At 49.1% G+C, this 16,302-nt stretch overlaps 2 protein-coding genes across 10 annotated transcripts in view; one reads left to right on the top strand and one right to left on the bottom strand.

Annotated features, from left to right (window-relative positions):
• The first annotated feature begins 78 nt into the window (after positions 1–78).
• HMCES (5-hydroxymethylcytosine binding, ES cell specific) lies at positions 79–11,508 on the top strand. Of its 7 annotated transcripts, none has more exons than XM_032971373.2 (7): positions 79–179; positions 4,162–4,439; positions 5,225–5,359; positions 5,574–5,711; positions 6,067–6,398; positions 7,675–7,888; positions 9,590–11,508. In XM_032971373.2, exons 1-7 carry the CDS (start codon positions 173–175, stop codon positions 9,749–9,751), a joined length of 1,266 nt encoding a protein of 421 aa, XP_032827264.2. In that variant the 5' UTR covers positions 79–172; the 3' UTR covers positions 9,752–11,508. The 7 variants fall into 7 exon arrangements, with proteins under 7 accessions (XP_032827264.2, XP_032827265.2, XP_032827271.2 ...); XM_032971374.2 differs by having other exon boundaries at positions 80–179; positions 9,593–11,508; XM_032971380.2 differs by lacking the exon at positions 79–179 and adding an exon at positions 222–688.
• The window catches only part of LOC116952224 (transmembrane and coiled-coil domains protein 2-like), a 72,346-nt gene continuing 67,540 nt past the window's right edge, over positions 11,497–16,302 (bottom strand). For all 3 annotated transcript variants that reach the window (XM_032971385.2, XM_076074189.1, XM_076074190.1), the window contains one exon: positions 11,497–16,252. In XM_032971385.2, coding sequence (XP_032827276.2) covers positions 15,926–16,252 — 327 coding nt within the window. In that variant the 3' untranslated portion in view covers positions 11,497–15,925. The remainder of the gene's footprint in view (positions 16,253–16,302) is intronic.

The raw sequence follows: 16,302 nt of genomic DNA, 5'->3' as shown, positions 1-16,302 counted from the left end.
GCTCATTGGTCGCCCACGGGGGGAGTCACGTGGAGCGTGCGAGAACAACCGCCGCGCGCCCGCCCCGACCGGCGGCAAGGTCACCGGCGGTGACGTCGACGATCTCTGTGACGTCACGGCCGGCGCGTTTCTTGGGTTTCCGCGCGCCCCACGTGATTGAACGCGCGGGCCCATGCCAGGTCAGAGGAAATTATTTTTTAACCTCCACCACCCCCTCCCCCCTTTCTCCAGATACGGTCGTGACTGGATCGATACTATAGATTATTAAGCCGGTTATACACGTGAGGAATTTAATTCGCGTCGATCGTTGTCTCTTTCCATTCGTATATGTTGCGCGTGAAGGTGCACGCGATTGTTGCAGGCGGCAGAGCGCGGAATTTCCCGTAGCGGTTGTAGCATCGCGCGCAATAACTGAATTGATTCCGAATCGATTCCAACGACGACTTGGAAAATGAATACATCGATTGTGCTCGCGATACTGTTCATATAAGTGTTTTAAATCGATTAATATCGGTTTTTTTTGTTGTGGTAATTGTTGTAAGTAAATCATCGAGCATTTATAAATATCTACACGCACACACTGGCGAAAGAAACAATATTTTAGCTCTTGAATCGAATCGAGTAGTCGATTCCTGAACGGGGGGGGAGCATCGTGATATGGCGACCTCGTGTAGAGGTTGAGCTGGAGGTGAACTTTACTTCATACTCTTTATTTATACTGCAGGAGGAATCCGATGAGCTATAAAGCTCTTTTTTTATAGATCAGAATATTTATAAAGGAGGAATCCAATGAGCTATAAAGCTCTTATATTCTTGGTTCTTTCGGTAAAGTCACGTTGAAGGGAAACAAAATAATAAAAAATATATAAAACAATACAAAATTCTCACGACGTTTCGACTGCAACACAAGCAGTCATCATCAGGTGTGAAAACCAACGGCAAGAATATTTGAAAGAAGTGGCGGTTCGTATTTATTTATTTATTGCCGTTAGCGCCACGGGCAGCGATTTGACAGTTTGTTTAGATGGACGAGTCCATCTATGTTCTTAGCTCTTTCGGTAAAGTCACGTTGAAGGGAAATAATAAAATAATAAAATATATATTAAACAATACAAATTCTCACGACGTTTCGACCATAACACAAACGGTCGTCATCAGGTGTGTCGGTTTGCATTAATTTATTTTTAAACGGTGTATTAATTTATTTTTAAACGTTAACACCACGGGCAGCGATTTGGCAGTTTATTTAGAAGGACTAGTCCATCTATGTTTTGAAAAGAGGAGGGAGGGGGGAGACGAAAAATTAATGTATGCTGTCTGAAAGCCACCGTAAGCGTTAACAATCAATTAAGACCTGAAATGGTTTATCAAATCCTTCCAATGATTTCTAAGCCAGAATCCATCTTCTCGGTTGAAATTGTCTCTGTGCTTGTATATGTGGATAGCCTCATGAACGAATCTCTCATGGTAGCCAGATGGCTTACAAAGAAGTCAATGTCATGTGAGCCTACTGAATTATAACAGTGATCTGCCACGGCCGAGGTGTTGGTCCTACCGTGTTTTAGGTCTGCTTTGTGTTCACGAATGCGGTCCGAGACATGGCGTTTGGTTTCTCCAATGTAACCACTACCACAGAGGCAACTTAGTTTGTAGACACCAGGGTACTGTATGTCCGGAATGACATCTTTTACAGACGGAACCAGATCACGGATTTTATGTAATGTGTTGAAACGGAGCTTTCGTGACTTTAAAACAGTCTGCCTCAGCAACTTTCCCCCTCTTTTTTTCTCCTGATGACGATCGCTTGTGTTGGGAATCGAAACGTCCTAATTTGTTTTAATTTGTATTAATTTGAACCTATCTACGTGACTTTACCGAAAGACCCAAAGAATATGAATTCCATGCGGTAATTATCCCCTCACTCCCCCCCCCCCGTTGCCTTTAGATTCTTAAAAAAAAAAGTCGCCTCACTTTTTGGCGGGAATTTGTTTTGTTTGTGGGTTAATCCGTCGTGACGACACATCCTTCGCTCCCCCCACCCCGCCACCTCTTCCATCCACCAGTCCGCGTCCAATCACGCGCGAGTCCGAATTTATTTATTTATTTCGACAACCAATCCGGCGCAAGTCGCGCTGAAGAACGGGGCTCGCGCTTATCCGCTGTATGTTTTTGATCGGTGTCCCTCGTCGCGTGCCGGGGCAGCCCCGCGATAGGGGGGGGGGGAGGGTTGGAATCCGTAGAGCGGATAGGAGGCGCGAAAGTAGCGGGAATCGGGACTTAAAATTCGGGGCCTTCTACCTCGGGGTCGGTACGGGGCCTGGGACGGGCCTCACACACGCGTTGCTAACAGATGAAGTAGGGGGGGGGGAATTACTGTGTATGATAATCACAATGTGATTGCGTTGTAAAGTGCCCAGGAAAGTACGCTATATAAATCCTAAATAGAATAGAATCATTATATAGCGTATCGAGATGCCGTGTCATAAAGTACGCGCGCGTGATCACTTTCCCGTATAAACAAGTGGAATATAACAGTGACACCAAAACACGTAATATACACGTGTTTTTATATGTTTGGACGTGTAATATAAACTTAACGTAAATAATATTGAATTGTACTTCCTCAATGCACTGCTGGTTTAAGTTGTAAGGGAGTCATCGTGTCGTGATTTGGTGGCGGAGGGGTGTTTAACCATACTTCACCACGCTAGTCAGTACTGGTTAATCGAAGCCGTGTTGTGGGGGATCTTCAGTTTCGCGGTTCAGGTATTACTCGCCACTGATGTGAGCCGTGACCAGGAATGGAACTCGGGCAGCCGCTATGATAACCACAGTGTCACCCAAAACCATTATCACTTTTACAATTGGCCCCTCGGGGTACGATTGGTGATTCTGCAATGCGCCTACGTTTGTGTATTTGCCCAAAGCTGTCTCTGAACTTCGTATCTATTACCTGCGTATGGAATTCAAAACAGACCGAGTTTATTACTTTGTTATTTTATTTCAGGAAGGGCCCAATGAGCTGTAAGGCTCTATTTCATGGGTGTCCTATGATCGCCCAGATGTTATACTGTAAAGGTCTTAGTGACACAAGCATGGTTACATAGGTCGCGATACAAAACAGCAAGTACTGGTACATGCTTCAGACGTCTTGGAAGAAGTAGGCATACCCCCACATTTCACGTGACCTGCAGATCGACTAAGCGCGGTGTACCCTTTTGCACTGCCCCAACTACGGCACCAGGAGATGGAATTGAACTGGCGAAGTCTAGATGGAAATTCCATTGTGCTAACCATTTCACCACTGGCAGCTCCATTCATTTCTTAGTTGTTGCGATTCGTGGCCACAATTGGACCTCGCACAGAGACCCATAGACTCAAAATTTTAAATTTTTCGACTGGAGGAATCCGATGAGCTATAAAGCTCTTCACACACGATAGACATCTGAGACCCACAGTACATGGCCCAGCAGTCGTCGCGCGCTCGCCGCTTGTTGCAGACGTTCACGGTTTAAATCCCGAGTTAAAGACCCGACCCCTACCGACGTAGTTTGCAAGCGTAGCCACCGTGTGGCAGTGTCATAATTTAACACATTTTAAAATTACTATATAACACAAATGTACTCAATTTGGAGTATTCATAGCAATCATCGCCCCCCCACCCTGGCAGACAAACGCCCCAGGCCACTCTTGTAAATTAGACTATCCTGGTCTTATTAGTTCTCACTTGGTTTAAATAGATTTGAAACTTGATAGACTCATAGACCCATGCTATACAGTTGAATGTGGTATAATTGATGCATTGTACTTCACAATCACAAGTGACTTGAAGAGACTCATACAGATTCCAATTGACTCAGACTCGCATAGACACTTAGACTTACATGAAACCCATAGACTTGCATAGGGACTCATAGATTCATATAGGGACCACATAACGACCCATGCTCGACAAATATCAGAATACTTATTGATACTGGAAGATCCGATGAGATATAAAGCTCTTTTTCACAGATGTCCAGTCGGTGATGGCTTGTGTCATGGACCGTCACAATCAGGCGACTCTTTGATGCCTTCATTCAAACACCTCTCCCGTGTGTTCTAGCATGGTTAAGTGCAATCCAGTAACTGAACTAAACTCCTGCTTTGTGTGGGATGGAGGTCCAGAAACAGGACTCGGATCCGCTACCCTACACATCGTCCCCTCGGCTACTCTCGGCGGCGCCAGGTCGCCCATACCAGGCTCGACCATGTGCGGCCGCACTGCGTGCCCACTGCCGGCGGGCCAGGTGTCGCGGGCGTGCACGTACCGGGACAGAAGGGGCCACCGAACCATGCCGGCGTGGAGGGATGGCGACGCCGCCAAATACCGGCCATCCTTCAACAAGAGCCCCAGCACTTTCTGCCCCGTGCTCGTGTCCAAGCGACACTTCTGCCAGGTGTTTGGCCACCACAGGGGACTCGGGAGTCCCTGAGCAGGGATTGGTCGGGCAGGGAAGGAGCTGTGATGGCTGTGCATGAGGTTCTTGTAATTTCTGGATATTTGCAGCGTAATGATGCGTAGATTCAACGTGTAGGTATACCGACAGTTAAGCTCACAGCACTTGCCCTAACAGTCTGTTAAGGCTATGTGGGGATCTTTGTTGTGTGAGGATCCATAGTTTTTTTTATTGGTATATGATGAACTTGTAAGGCAGATGAGAGCAGGTTGGAGTGCTTTTGGAAAACTAAGATAAATGTAAAAATATTCCAAAGTTTTTAAAGCGTGTATGTTACCCTGCTATTTTGACATTGACAAATAAATTGAATGAGCACAAGCAAAGCGTACAGAAATGTACGAAATTGCACTGAGAGACGGGAAGAGAAACGCACACACGCAGGACACGACGCTACGACAGACGATGGCTGGTGGTCGAGACGAATGACGTCGTGGTGGCAGCCAAAGGAGGGAACGCACCCACGAGGATGGCCCGCCACGGAGATAGAGCAATGAGGTTGTGTCCATATGCTAGACGGATGGTTCCATTGCAACACGATAACAGATGCTGTCGGCGTGGGCAGACTTTTTACACAGAAGTTCAGAGATTAATGGCTGCTGATGTTGAGGCAGGATGCGGATGTTTTTTTTTTAATTCATGTTGGTGTTTGCATTGATGCCACAGATAATGTTAGCAATGTCGACGAGGATAAAAAAATCATGATGATGCCGCTATTACCGCCGCAGGACGCGGAGCCTGGTGAGCGCGTCCTCGCCGCCATGCGCTGGGGCCTCGTGCCGCTGTGGTCCCCTGAGCCGACCTCCGCCTACAGCATGAACAACTGCCGCAGCGACACCATGACCCAGAAGAAGTCCTACCAGGTGTGGATTCTCCAGCGTTGTCTGTTCATCTACGCCTAATCATGAATGCGTGACCTTTTTCTTTACGTGTGATTATCAATCGGCGCATGATCGTAGACGTGACTGGCCTGACATACTGTGACAGACGGAGGGAGGTATTGCAAAAATACTTTCAACCTTAGTTGTAAAGTGCTACTAAAAATGATATTGGGCCTGGCACATCTTTCTACCGCAGGGGCCCCTCAACAAGGGCCAGCGCTGTGTGGTGGTGGCCGACGGCTTCTTTGAGTGGTACAGAGGCACGGGCAGCAAGACCAAGCAGCCATACTTCATTTACGCACCGGAGAACCGCGACCGCCTAAACCTGCTGCTCGTAAGTACAGCCGGGTGCAGTGAAGTCGATCAATCGACTTATTTTATGCTCGATTACTCGTGGTCCCTGTAAATATTCCAGCCTGCCTCCTGAAGGCGGGAACCGCCCCCCCACAAGCCATGCCCAGTGTGATCCAGTCAGTGATGTCTTAATGATAATAACTTAGCTTTAAACAGGTACCTGGTGCGGTGTGTTAACATCAGCACTGGGGGAGACAAAGGCGGCCAGGTACGGCATTGCACCACACCGCCCCCTCGTAAACTGTGCTGGAATTAATCGTAGCTTTCTAACGAAACTTTATTCTCCAGAGACTCTAAAGTCTACGTGAGGAATATTTCCTTGTGTCTTTGTACAGGAGGCGGCTGAAGCGACCACCAGTGATGAGAACATCAAGATGGAGGAGCTGAAGGAAGAGGTGAAAAAGGAGGGGAAGGTGAAAAAGGAAGAGGAGGTGAAGGAGGAGGTGAAGGAGGAGGTGAAGGAGGAGGTGAAGGAGGAGGTGAAGGAGGAGGTGAAGGAGGAGGAACGCTGCGGTGGGGAGGAGGTTGAGGAGTGGCGTGGCTGGCGTCCCCTCACGATGGCGGGTCTCTTTGAGTGCTGGCAGGGTGCGGGGGCAGAGGAGCCCCTCTACACCTTCACCGTAATCACTGTAGACGCGTCGCCCACCCTGGCCTGGCTGCACCACCGGTACACACGTGTGTGTGTGTGCTTGTGTGAGCGGTAGTGTAGCGGTTAGCACGCTGCGCTACGAACGCAGCGACCCGAGTTCGATTCTTGCTCACGGCCAACACCTGAACCGGTCCTGGGCCTCCCCTAGGTCGACTCAGTCTCAAATGAGTACCCGGTGTGAGGTGTAAATATCAGCACTGGAGATACAAACGCAGCCGGGCGCTGTGGTGGCCACCCACCTCCTCGTGTGCCGTGCAGCCCTTCATAGGCGCTCACTAACAGCACTTGTGCCAACATTCTGTTGAAGGCTATACGGGGGATTTTTTGTCTGTGTCTGAGAGGGTGAAGAAGTTTCCGTACCTGGGTATTGTGCTTATGACCAACTCCAGTCTGGCAGCAGAGTTCTCAGTCCGATTCAGCCGAGTGGCATAATCTTTTTGTCAGCTGTGTAACGCTGTGTAGAAGCTGAATTGTGTGAAGAGCTCACAAATCTCTAAAAGATCTGGACATGTTCCCATCAATGAGCTCTGACGGGCAAGGCTGCGTTGGCTGGGTCATGTAGCCCACATGCCCAGTTACCACATGTCCAAGCAGCTTCTGTTTGGATGGATAGGGGCTAAACTGGCACGGCACAGGCCGGAGAAGAGATGGACCCGTACCAGTCCAGATCAACCTCTAGAGGAGGCTCATGAAGGACGCTGCTGGGTAGTTGGAGGCAGTTGCCCTCCAACAACAATGGGGGCAGAGGAGCAATGCTCACAATGAGCAAAGCTCAAGGTGGCGAAAATGCAGTAAGTAGGGGGCACAGATGGTCCATCCGCCAGTCATCTGAGAGAGTTAACCCATGGTACCTAGGACTGTCCCGTGAACTTTCAGCGACACTTCGACACTTCATGCGGCCTCGGAGTGCACCTGGCCTGGCACAAGCGCTGTGGTGACATCACCGCCACTTAGTGGCGAGTGGTGGCTGTTGTGTCCGTATGTGTGGAGCGGTGGTGTAGTAATTAGCGCACTTTACTACAAACTCAGTGTACTGAGTTTGATTCCTGCTCAAGGCTAACACCAGTGACGATTATCTGAACTGGTCCTGGGCCTCCCCTAGGTTGACACAGCCTTAAGTGAGGAATTGGAGCGATGTGTAAAAACATCACCACTGGGGAGACAAGAGGCGGTCGGGGGTGGTGCTGGCCACCTACCTCGTGTACCGTGCCGGCCTTCATAGGTGCTCGATAACAGCTCTTGCCCCAGCAGTCTGCTACAGGCTATGCGGGGGATCTTTGTCTTTGTGCCGTAGCATGCCGGCCATCCTAGAAGATGACGACGCCGTGCGGCGCTGGCTGGACTTCGGCACGCTGCCCGGCGGCAAGGCGGCGCTGGATGAGCTGGTGCGGCCGAGCGAGCGCGTGGCTTTCCACGCCGTCTCCACCTTCGTCAACAACTCGCGCAACAACTCGCCCGAGTGCGTGCTCGAGGCACGGCCGCATGCCCCTGCCACCGCCGAGAAGCCGGTACGATGCAAAACACGGCATCGGGCAGAATACTGCACCCGGCAATGCACCTGGTAAATACACCATGTCCGGAAAAATACACGTGGTGCCTGGCAAGACACGGGGTACCTGGCGAGATATGGGGTACCCAGAAAAAAACGTCTCACGGTCGTCTGGAGGCAGATTGAGAAAGGGTGAGTGAGCATTGTCTTTTGGCCCAAACTAGAATGGGATGGCGGTGAATGGAAATCACGGAATCATTTTGTGTTCGCACAATTATTACAGTACACTGCTATCACGCGAAAAGGCATGACGATTCACAGACATAGTCTGCAGGAGTTTCGTAGTCGGGGGGCGGTGATTGCCGTGCATTTCCCCACGGTGTAATTTATGGGTAACTAGCTGTACTACCCGGCTTCGCCTGGGACTTGGATCTACCACGCCCGGCCACCTTTGTCTCCCCAGTGGCGATGTTCACACACCACAGCAGTTTGAGGCTGAGTCGACGTAGGGGAGGCCCAGGACTGGTTAAAATAATCGTCACCGCCGGGTTTGTAGCACAGCGCGCGAATCGCTACGCAGTCCCCCCCCCCCACACACAGACAGGATAAAGACAAAATCCCCCGTGTAGCCTGTAGGGGGCAAGTGCTGTTCGCAAGCACCTATGAAGGCCAACACGGCACACGAGGGGGTGGGTGGCCAGCACCACGCCCGGCCGCCTTGGTCTCCCCAGTGGCGATGTTAACACACCACACCAGTTACTTGTTTGAGGCTGAGTCGACCTAGGGGAGGCCCAGAAGCGGTTGAAATAATCGTCGCCGGTGGTGGCCGTGGGCGGGAATCGAACTCTGGTCGCCAGGTGAGCGCGGCGCGCTAACCGCTACACGACAATGCGTAACGCTTCCACATGCGCGGGTCACGTGACAGATTTGACGTCACAGCTCACTTGCTGTGCAAAACATATATGCATTATTGAGCTCTCCCCCACACCCCCCCCCCCCCCCAAAAAAAAGTGTATTTTTATAATTTTTGCATGGTGTACAGTCTGGAAAGTACCCACTTGGCAAATTTCCAGTTTGTTGCATGTCAGGAAGTACGCTAAACATTTTGAACAGACACACATATTCACAACTTTGCCTTTTATATATATGGAGATATTTCAAATTTGCAGTGACGCCGGCACACATGGCCCATACACGTGGCACGTATTATTACTCTCGTTTCTAGGCTGCGTGTACATTGTTTCTGCCTGATAAGTTTCTCATCATTTTACAGAAAGTGTTAGAATTGGTTATTTAAATGCACGTTGTATCATGCACATATAGTCTATCTTGTTATGGCTCATTTATTCCACGACCCAAAAGCTAACGTTTCATTTTCACAAAGCGCATTCAATTTTCACACGCATGACTATATGCGCATATCACGAGATATGATTTGAATGGATAGATGAATCAATTCATACTGCTTGGGTTTTCGCGCTTGTACTGTGTAGCTGTCCACGATGTTTGGCGTTGTTACCGGGCGTTGTTTGAAGCGATGTCCGACGTTTCGCTTCTTTGGGAAGAAGCTCCCCAGCGTATGGAGTGAAACGTCAGGACATCACTGCCGAATAACGCGCAGCACAACCCAAGAAGGCATCGGAGAGAATCGATGAGACGCCCACGCCGTAACCGTGCCTCCGATTCCCATCTTCCTTCTCTCCCCTGCCTCTTGGGGCAGCAGAAACCCAAGGGCAGCAGCCTCCTCATGATGAACTGGCTGAAGAAGAGTGAGAAGAAGGAGGATGAAAATGCCCCATTTGGCACTAAGTTGGAGCCTCAGGAAAATGATGGCGAGGAGGAAGAGGAGGGAAGCGTCACGAAGAAGATGAGGCTTGCCTGACCGCCACCTCGTACAGATGCGAGGAGGGCTAGATATACTGGTGGGGGTGAAGTGATGTGGAAGAGATGCAAACACCGTTGAGTCAGTGTCACTCGTCCCAGGTGGCAGAAAGTTAGTGGTATACGTTTCTTTATATGGCAATGTCGAAAAGAAGAGGTTATTGCATAGGCATCCCAATAATAATAAGACTACCCCTAACAAATCTAGTCATCCAGTCAACCAGTCACTTGTACCTGCACTTTCTCTGGACCCTAACCATACGAGCTTAGCAAACACTAGCCAGACAACCAGCCGCTAGAACGAGCCCTTTTACAGACTGTAACCTTGTCACCAAGGTACTTTATTTTACTTTGTTCATACTTCACTTTTGTTGTTCACATCGCTTGCAGACACAGGGAGAGTGAGTTGAGCCACCGCCAAAGCTTTGCGATGAATCCCTGGAAGCAATGCAGCCATTCGTCACTTTCACCAAAAATGACATTCGATCCCTCGCAGGCCGTCAAGTCGACGATCGCGTGGATCCTCGCTGCAACCTCTTGACGTTCTCGTCAATCGCCGCAACGGAGAGCGACGGCCACACTGAGGGACCCGTACCTGTGTGTTTACTGTGCAATGTTTGTTGAATGTCTTGAGCCTCGGCACTGTTAATGTTAGTTTTCTCAGCAGATGTATGCTGTTGAAGCCGAGGGGGCTTTCGAGTTGATCTCCATTCCAGGGGTATTCTTTCCGTAACTACAGTTGGAAGAAAATGTGAAAACGGTAAAGTTTCGGAAACATGGTGTATTTGCTTGCTTTCAGAAGGGTCTCTACTACAGTGAGCTTGAGAGTCCCTCAAGAGGGTATTTTGCCCTATTCTTTCATACTGGCCAGATGTCTTGGAAGAGGTGGGAGAAGCCACACTTTACTCCACCACACCTGGCCTATTCTTTGGGTCTTTCGGTATAGTCACGTAGATAGGTTCAAAGAAAATAACAAATAAGCTACGTTTCGATCGCAACACAAGCGTTCGTCATGTGTTGCGATCGAAACGTCGTAGTTTGTTATTTTTTGTTATTTTCTTTGAACCTACGTGACTTTACCAAAAGACCCAAAGAATATAAATTCCTGCAGTCACGAAAGCTTTAAGTAAAGATTCACACATGGCCTATTAAGAAACATAACTGGAGATGACCGGACCAGATCAGAAAACATTCAATGTTGTGTGGGACCACCAAAATCTACTGCATCTGTGTAAAATTAAACGTCATGCAAATTCTGACAATGCACTTTGATTGCCCCTGTGATATAGAGACCCTGATAGCAATGTAAATGATGATGAGGGTTATGTTCTCATGTTGTGATTTGTGCTGCATTAATTAAACAAAGTTTGCGACGTTCTCCGAGAGCCGCATTTGGAGCTGCTTCACGGTTACAGACTGTTCAAACTGTCTCTTTTCCCCCAATATAGCTCTCCACTTAAACATTTATCTTGGTTTTGACATTCAGTGTCTCATCAGCAGAATTGGGCTCGCTCTGCTGACCGAATTTCAAAACCACTCCAAAGTGCGCCCGTATTGAACCAATACTGCAAATTTGTACTCCCGGAAGGCCGTGTTGGCCGATGGGATGTGTGAAAAACACTTGCGTGGAGATGGTGGGAATTAGGGCGCGTTATTGATTTACGTCTGGAATGTTCTCCATGACGCTTAAGTGTCATTTTGTGTTACTACGGAACTCTCGACTTCGCAAAGCACAAATAAAGAACGGCATGTTTAAAACTGTTTATTTTCAAGTTTTTTTCTTGCTTTTAAAGTCCAAGCGAAGGGTATGTTTTGTATTGCTTAATCCCTACTACAGTATATGCCTTTACTTCATACACTTCAGTGACCATGGGCACATCACTACTTATCCCCCTCACCTGTAGGCTTGCAATGATATAAGTGAAGAACACTTGGGTAATTTTTTTACTTTCTAATGTTTAATCATCTTGTAGGTGTATTATTTTATATTTACTTTTCATTTGTAAAAATTGCACAATGGCATTTTGTTGATCTGTACACACAGGTCTCCACCGAGAGACCCTGGGTTTCAATGGGTTCTTTATAGAGTACGTCTCTTTGTTAAATCCACTATTGGAGGAAGGCCTTACTGTGCCATGTCCGTCGTGAGGGTTCTTTGACCATACCTCACAATGCTGGTGAGTGAAGGAGGGGGGGTGGGCACTAGTTGAGATATCACTTGCCACCAATGCTTAGCTGTGGCCGGAAATCAAGTCACTTGGTTTACAGCATAGTGCGCAAGTGATTGTTTAGCTGCTTTATTCGCACAAATATTAACAGACTTCTAAGATTCAATGTATCGTGACGACTAAAGGTCAATTTGATTCAATCGTTTTGCCATCTCGCTTGTTCTATTATTCCACACGCACGGTAACGTGCATTTACTTTGCGTTCAATCATAAATAATCAATTCATGTGTGCACAATTCAACACGTGTGTGTGTGTGTATATACACGCCGCAGGATGACGAGAGATGGCAAAGGCTTGGAGAGTCTTCCAACCAGCAGTGGATTGATCGTGCCCGACGATGCTAATTTTATATCGTGAGCGTAGGAATCAATTGTAAGTTGGTGAATCGTTACAAGCCTACCGAACTGAGCTCCCAGCGCGGCACAGGGAGGGGACCCGGAGACGGGCGGGCTCTTAAAAAACCACATACACCTGGCCCCACACGTTCTCACCGCTGCATCAAATATTCTCAGAGTACCACGAGGAGTTCGTGTCACTGGCACATGGGATCGATGACAACGAAGGCACTCCGAACATCTCAACACCGACCGACCGCACACATTCTGCCTTCCAAGACACATTCAGCACCTGTGGAATCAGGCTTGAAATCCAGGCTTCATATTTACTCATTTTCCACTACCACATCTGAGCTGAGCCAGCACGATGGCCCTGATCGTACGGGTCGTTTTTCCCACTGGCTGTCGTGCTGAGGCGGAACTGAAAATCGTGATACACTGCACTCAGAATACATCTGAATTTGGCTTGGGGCAAAACAGGGCCAGGGGCACGGCTATTAAAATGTTCATTACATATGTATGTTTAACTTCATTCGCACTGTACATGGCCCACCCGTGCTACTATGAGGTGCGTGTGATGTCATTGTGCTGTAAGGACACAACGTCACCATATCATTCTGTGCGTGTGATGTGAACAGCACGGCTCTCGGGTTCTGCAGTGGAAAAATCTCACGCTTGGCACGGCTCGGTTATGTAGTGGAAAAAGAGATATCTGAGGCTCGACAACTGGCTGCTTGTGGTCACACAATTGGATTTCTCGCAACTCCCTGAATGAACGGCGCTCGTTTAGTTGATTGTATTTGCATAATGAGCTGTACTGCACTCCTTTGACGAGCTGCTGCTTGCGGTGTCCGCAGCCCACCGTCACCCGCTGCTGCTGTGCGCTTCGCCACCCTTTGTTCCCGTGCTGAGCCAACACGAGAAACACGCTTCTTGCTATATATAACATTGGTCGGTGCCCTAATGTTCCGATACCTTAAAAGGGAAGACCAGACTCAAAAACAAACAGCGCTAATTTCCAGGTAGATATGTACCTTGGCTGTGTGTCCAGCCTATTCAACAAGAGTTGAAAGCTTCATTAATGAGAACAGAAGACATTAAAGTGACTTGAAGGTGCATTCTAGCGATGTCTCGGTAGTGACATCTGAAAGTAAGAGTGTGGTATTGGCTGTGACGTCAGGGCGTGTAACGAAACACCGATTGAAATCGATTCTTACACTCACGATACATGTATCAAGTCGTGAGTGAGAATTGACTATTTTCAATTCGTATTCAGTGCAAGTTGGTTCACGTGGCCCTCCAGCCACAAGAGGCACTACTACATTCACCACTGTTAGGAAAAATCACGAATTATTTAATTGTATCGCAGACCCAGAATAATGAGAATCTAATCATTGAAGGGCGAATGGTTGCACGCTTGATGAACTCAATCGCTCGAGGTGGCCTGAAAGTCACCTGAAAGTATGTTTTGTCATTAATGAAGCTTCAAACTCTTGTCGAACAGCCCAGAGCACATCGCCTGAGCATGTAACTACAAGGCGATGAGAACGGTTTGATTCCTGAGTAGCGTCTCTGTGGTCACATATCACTGCCTCAACCCACGTCCAATTCCAACAACCTCACACAGTAGCCAACATCGTCCGTCTGTAATTCCTCAATAAAAATGACACCCCTTTCTATCTTAAACCGACACAAACCATGGACGTGCTACGCCTGCCAACCTCTGCCCTATATTGCACACGCATCTTAAGAGAGACGTTTCAGTCCGCGCGCGCGCACACAATCGCAGTCCTTGGTCACGCGCTCAGATCCACGCTTTGTTCAGCTCCCAACTTCGCATTCTAAATGCTGCACCCCGACCGAGGCAAGAACTTCACCCATAAGGTGCAAAAGGGCCCAATGCATTGACACCACGGGTATCATACGGGCCCAAAAGGGCCCAAGCTTCGTTACTGTAGAATCATCCTTTGTGAAAACTTGTTGCTATCTCTAAAAAAAAAACTAAACACTGTTGTTTTTTTCTTACAAAAGTTTCCGGAGGTCATGCTAGAGACCTATCTGAACTTCACACCCTCAGTCCACCACTTTGGCCAGAAGCTTCATTCGTTCGAATTGTTCTTCAGAAACCCACACCGTCAAAGATTTTTCCCGCCGTTGAAACTTTCGCGACGCTGGACGTCTTGAAGCGACGAGGAGGTAGGTGGCCCTTGCAATGTGAACACTGCCTTCTCATCCTCCTGTCTTCTCGCCCATCACTCACAGCTCCGTCAGACTAACCTTCTTAACGCCCTCCCCCCCCCCCCACCACTGCTTCCTCTTTCAACAAGTGAGGGGGGCAGGCTATACCATACAAAGCTTATTGTCAACCCCTTCAGCATTCAACCTCACAACTCCTCTGCACACACACACACGCACGACGCTCACACTCGTATCCGTCTCTGGAATGTGCGGCTTCACAGTTGCTAACATCGTCAGTCTCACCGCTGTTTTTGCAAACTTAAATATATATAAAAAAAATATTTTTGCTGTATCGCCCGCCCCACCCCCCCGCCGGGCAATCCATCTCCTTCACTTTCACCTCCCTCCCAACCACCTGTAAGTACCCTCCTTCCCTCTCGCCTTCCCGTCCTCTTTAAAAGTCTAAAAAGTGATTGGCTAGGGAAGACGCCACAAGCCTTAGCAGTGCCATTTCTTCCTTTGTAAACATTTTAAATAGATTTCTATAAAACAAATAAGCTTCACGATAAAATATAATGAAAAAAAGCTGCTAAAAAAAGCGAAAATATGAATAAAAATACAAAGTAACAGAGACTATAAGTTGTACACTCGGCTCAGTGTAAACATGGAAAGAGCTTGCGTTTCAGTTTTTGTTATTTTGCTTCAAATAAACAAAAACAAGGATGCTGCGGAGTCGCGCGGTCAACCTTGACCCTTGTGCTTCATCGATGGCGGCCGGGGAGGTCACGGCAAGGTCGTGGTAAGGTCACGGGATGTCAGGGAACGAGGACATCACAGTCATGCGACAGGTCCGGGCGTCTTCCCGGGAGGTGTGCTTTGGTTAAAAAAAAAAGTGAAATAAAACGAGCGAAAGGCGCTCTTTCCGCCGTCCCACGCCCCGCTGAAGCCCGCCACTGCCGCCCCCCCGGGACGTGGAAAAGATGGCTCTCGATGGAAACTCCTATCGTGGGTAGCTTCTCCACTCTCCAGGCGTGAGAGCCGGCGGTCTAGCCACGGTCGTTAAGACCGCTCGCACCACCCTCGATGGCTTTTGTCGCAAGTAGCCGGACTGCAAATCCACGGACGATCGCCACGATGGGCACACACAGGCGAGCAGGAGACTCATCACCGGGGCCTTCGGAGCTAAACGTCGGGGCCTTCACAAAGTCTTTCCCAATGCCACAAAGGCTGCAGGGGGCCCTTCATCAATCAATAAATCGATTGGTGACATCCGCGCCACAATGTGTGTCGTTCATGCGGTAAAAAAAACACTACCTCTCTGTCAATGCTCAATTTTCAGGCAGTCCGGTCCGTTAATAACGAGGGCCGTGGACGGGTCATGGGTGGGAGCGAGGGAAGCCGGTTCAACGGCTGGCTCGCCCGCACTCGGCTCGTCAGCTTTGCGCCGGGTGGCCCTGCCCATGCATGCCATCGACTATGCTGGCGATTGCGTCCCAGTGGCGGCAGGTGAGCGCGGCAGCGGCGAGGGCCATGAGCGTGGAGAGCACTCCGCCGCGAGTACGCAGAAGCGGTGCCAGGCAGCTGGTGGCGGCCGACACGCACACGAGCACCACGGCCACCACGGCCAGCAGCACGTTGATGAGCTTGCCCAGCAGCGCGCGGGCATCCGCGCTCTCCAGCCCCTCCAGCTGCACGACCTGCTGCTGCTGATGCTGCAGCTCCAGCTTCGACACGCGCGTCTGGCACGACTCCAGCACCTCCTGGGAGTCGCGGGTGGAGAGGGCGGAAGGTGGGGGCCGTGAGGGGAGAG

The sequence above is a fragment of the Petromyzon marinus genome, chromosome 46 (assembly GCF_048934315.1).
Source record: "Petromyzon marinus isolate PM22_M1 ecotype Great Lakes invasive population chromosome 46, UKy_Petmar_22M1.pri1.0, whole genome shotgun sequence".
NCBI classification, from domain to species: Eukaryota; Metazoa; Chordata; class Hyperoartia; order Petromyzontiformes; family Petromyzontidae; genus Petromyzon; species Petromyzon marinus.
This window is presented reverse-complemented; position numbering and strand designations above follow the sequence as displayed.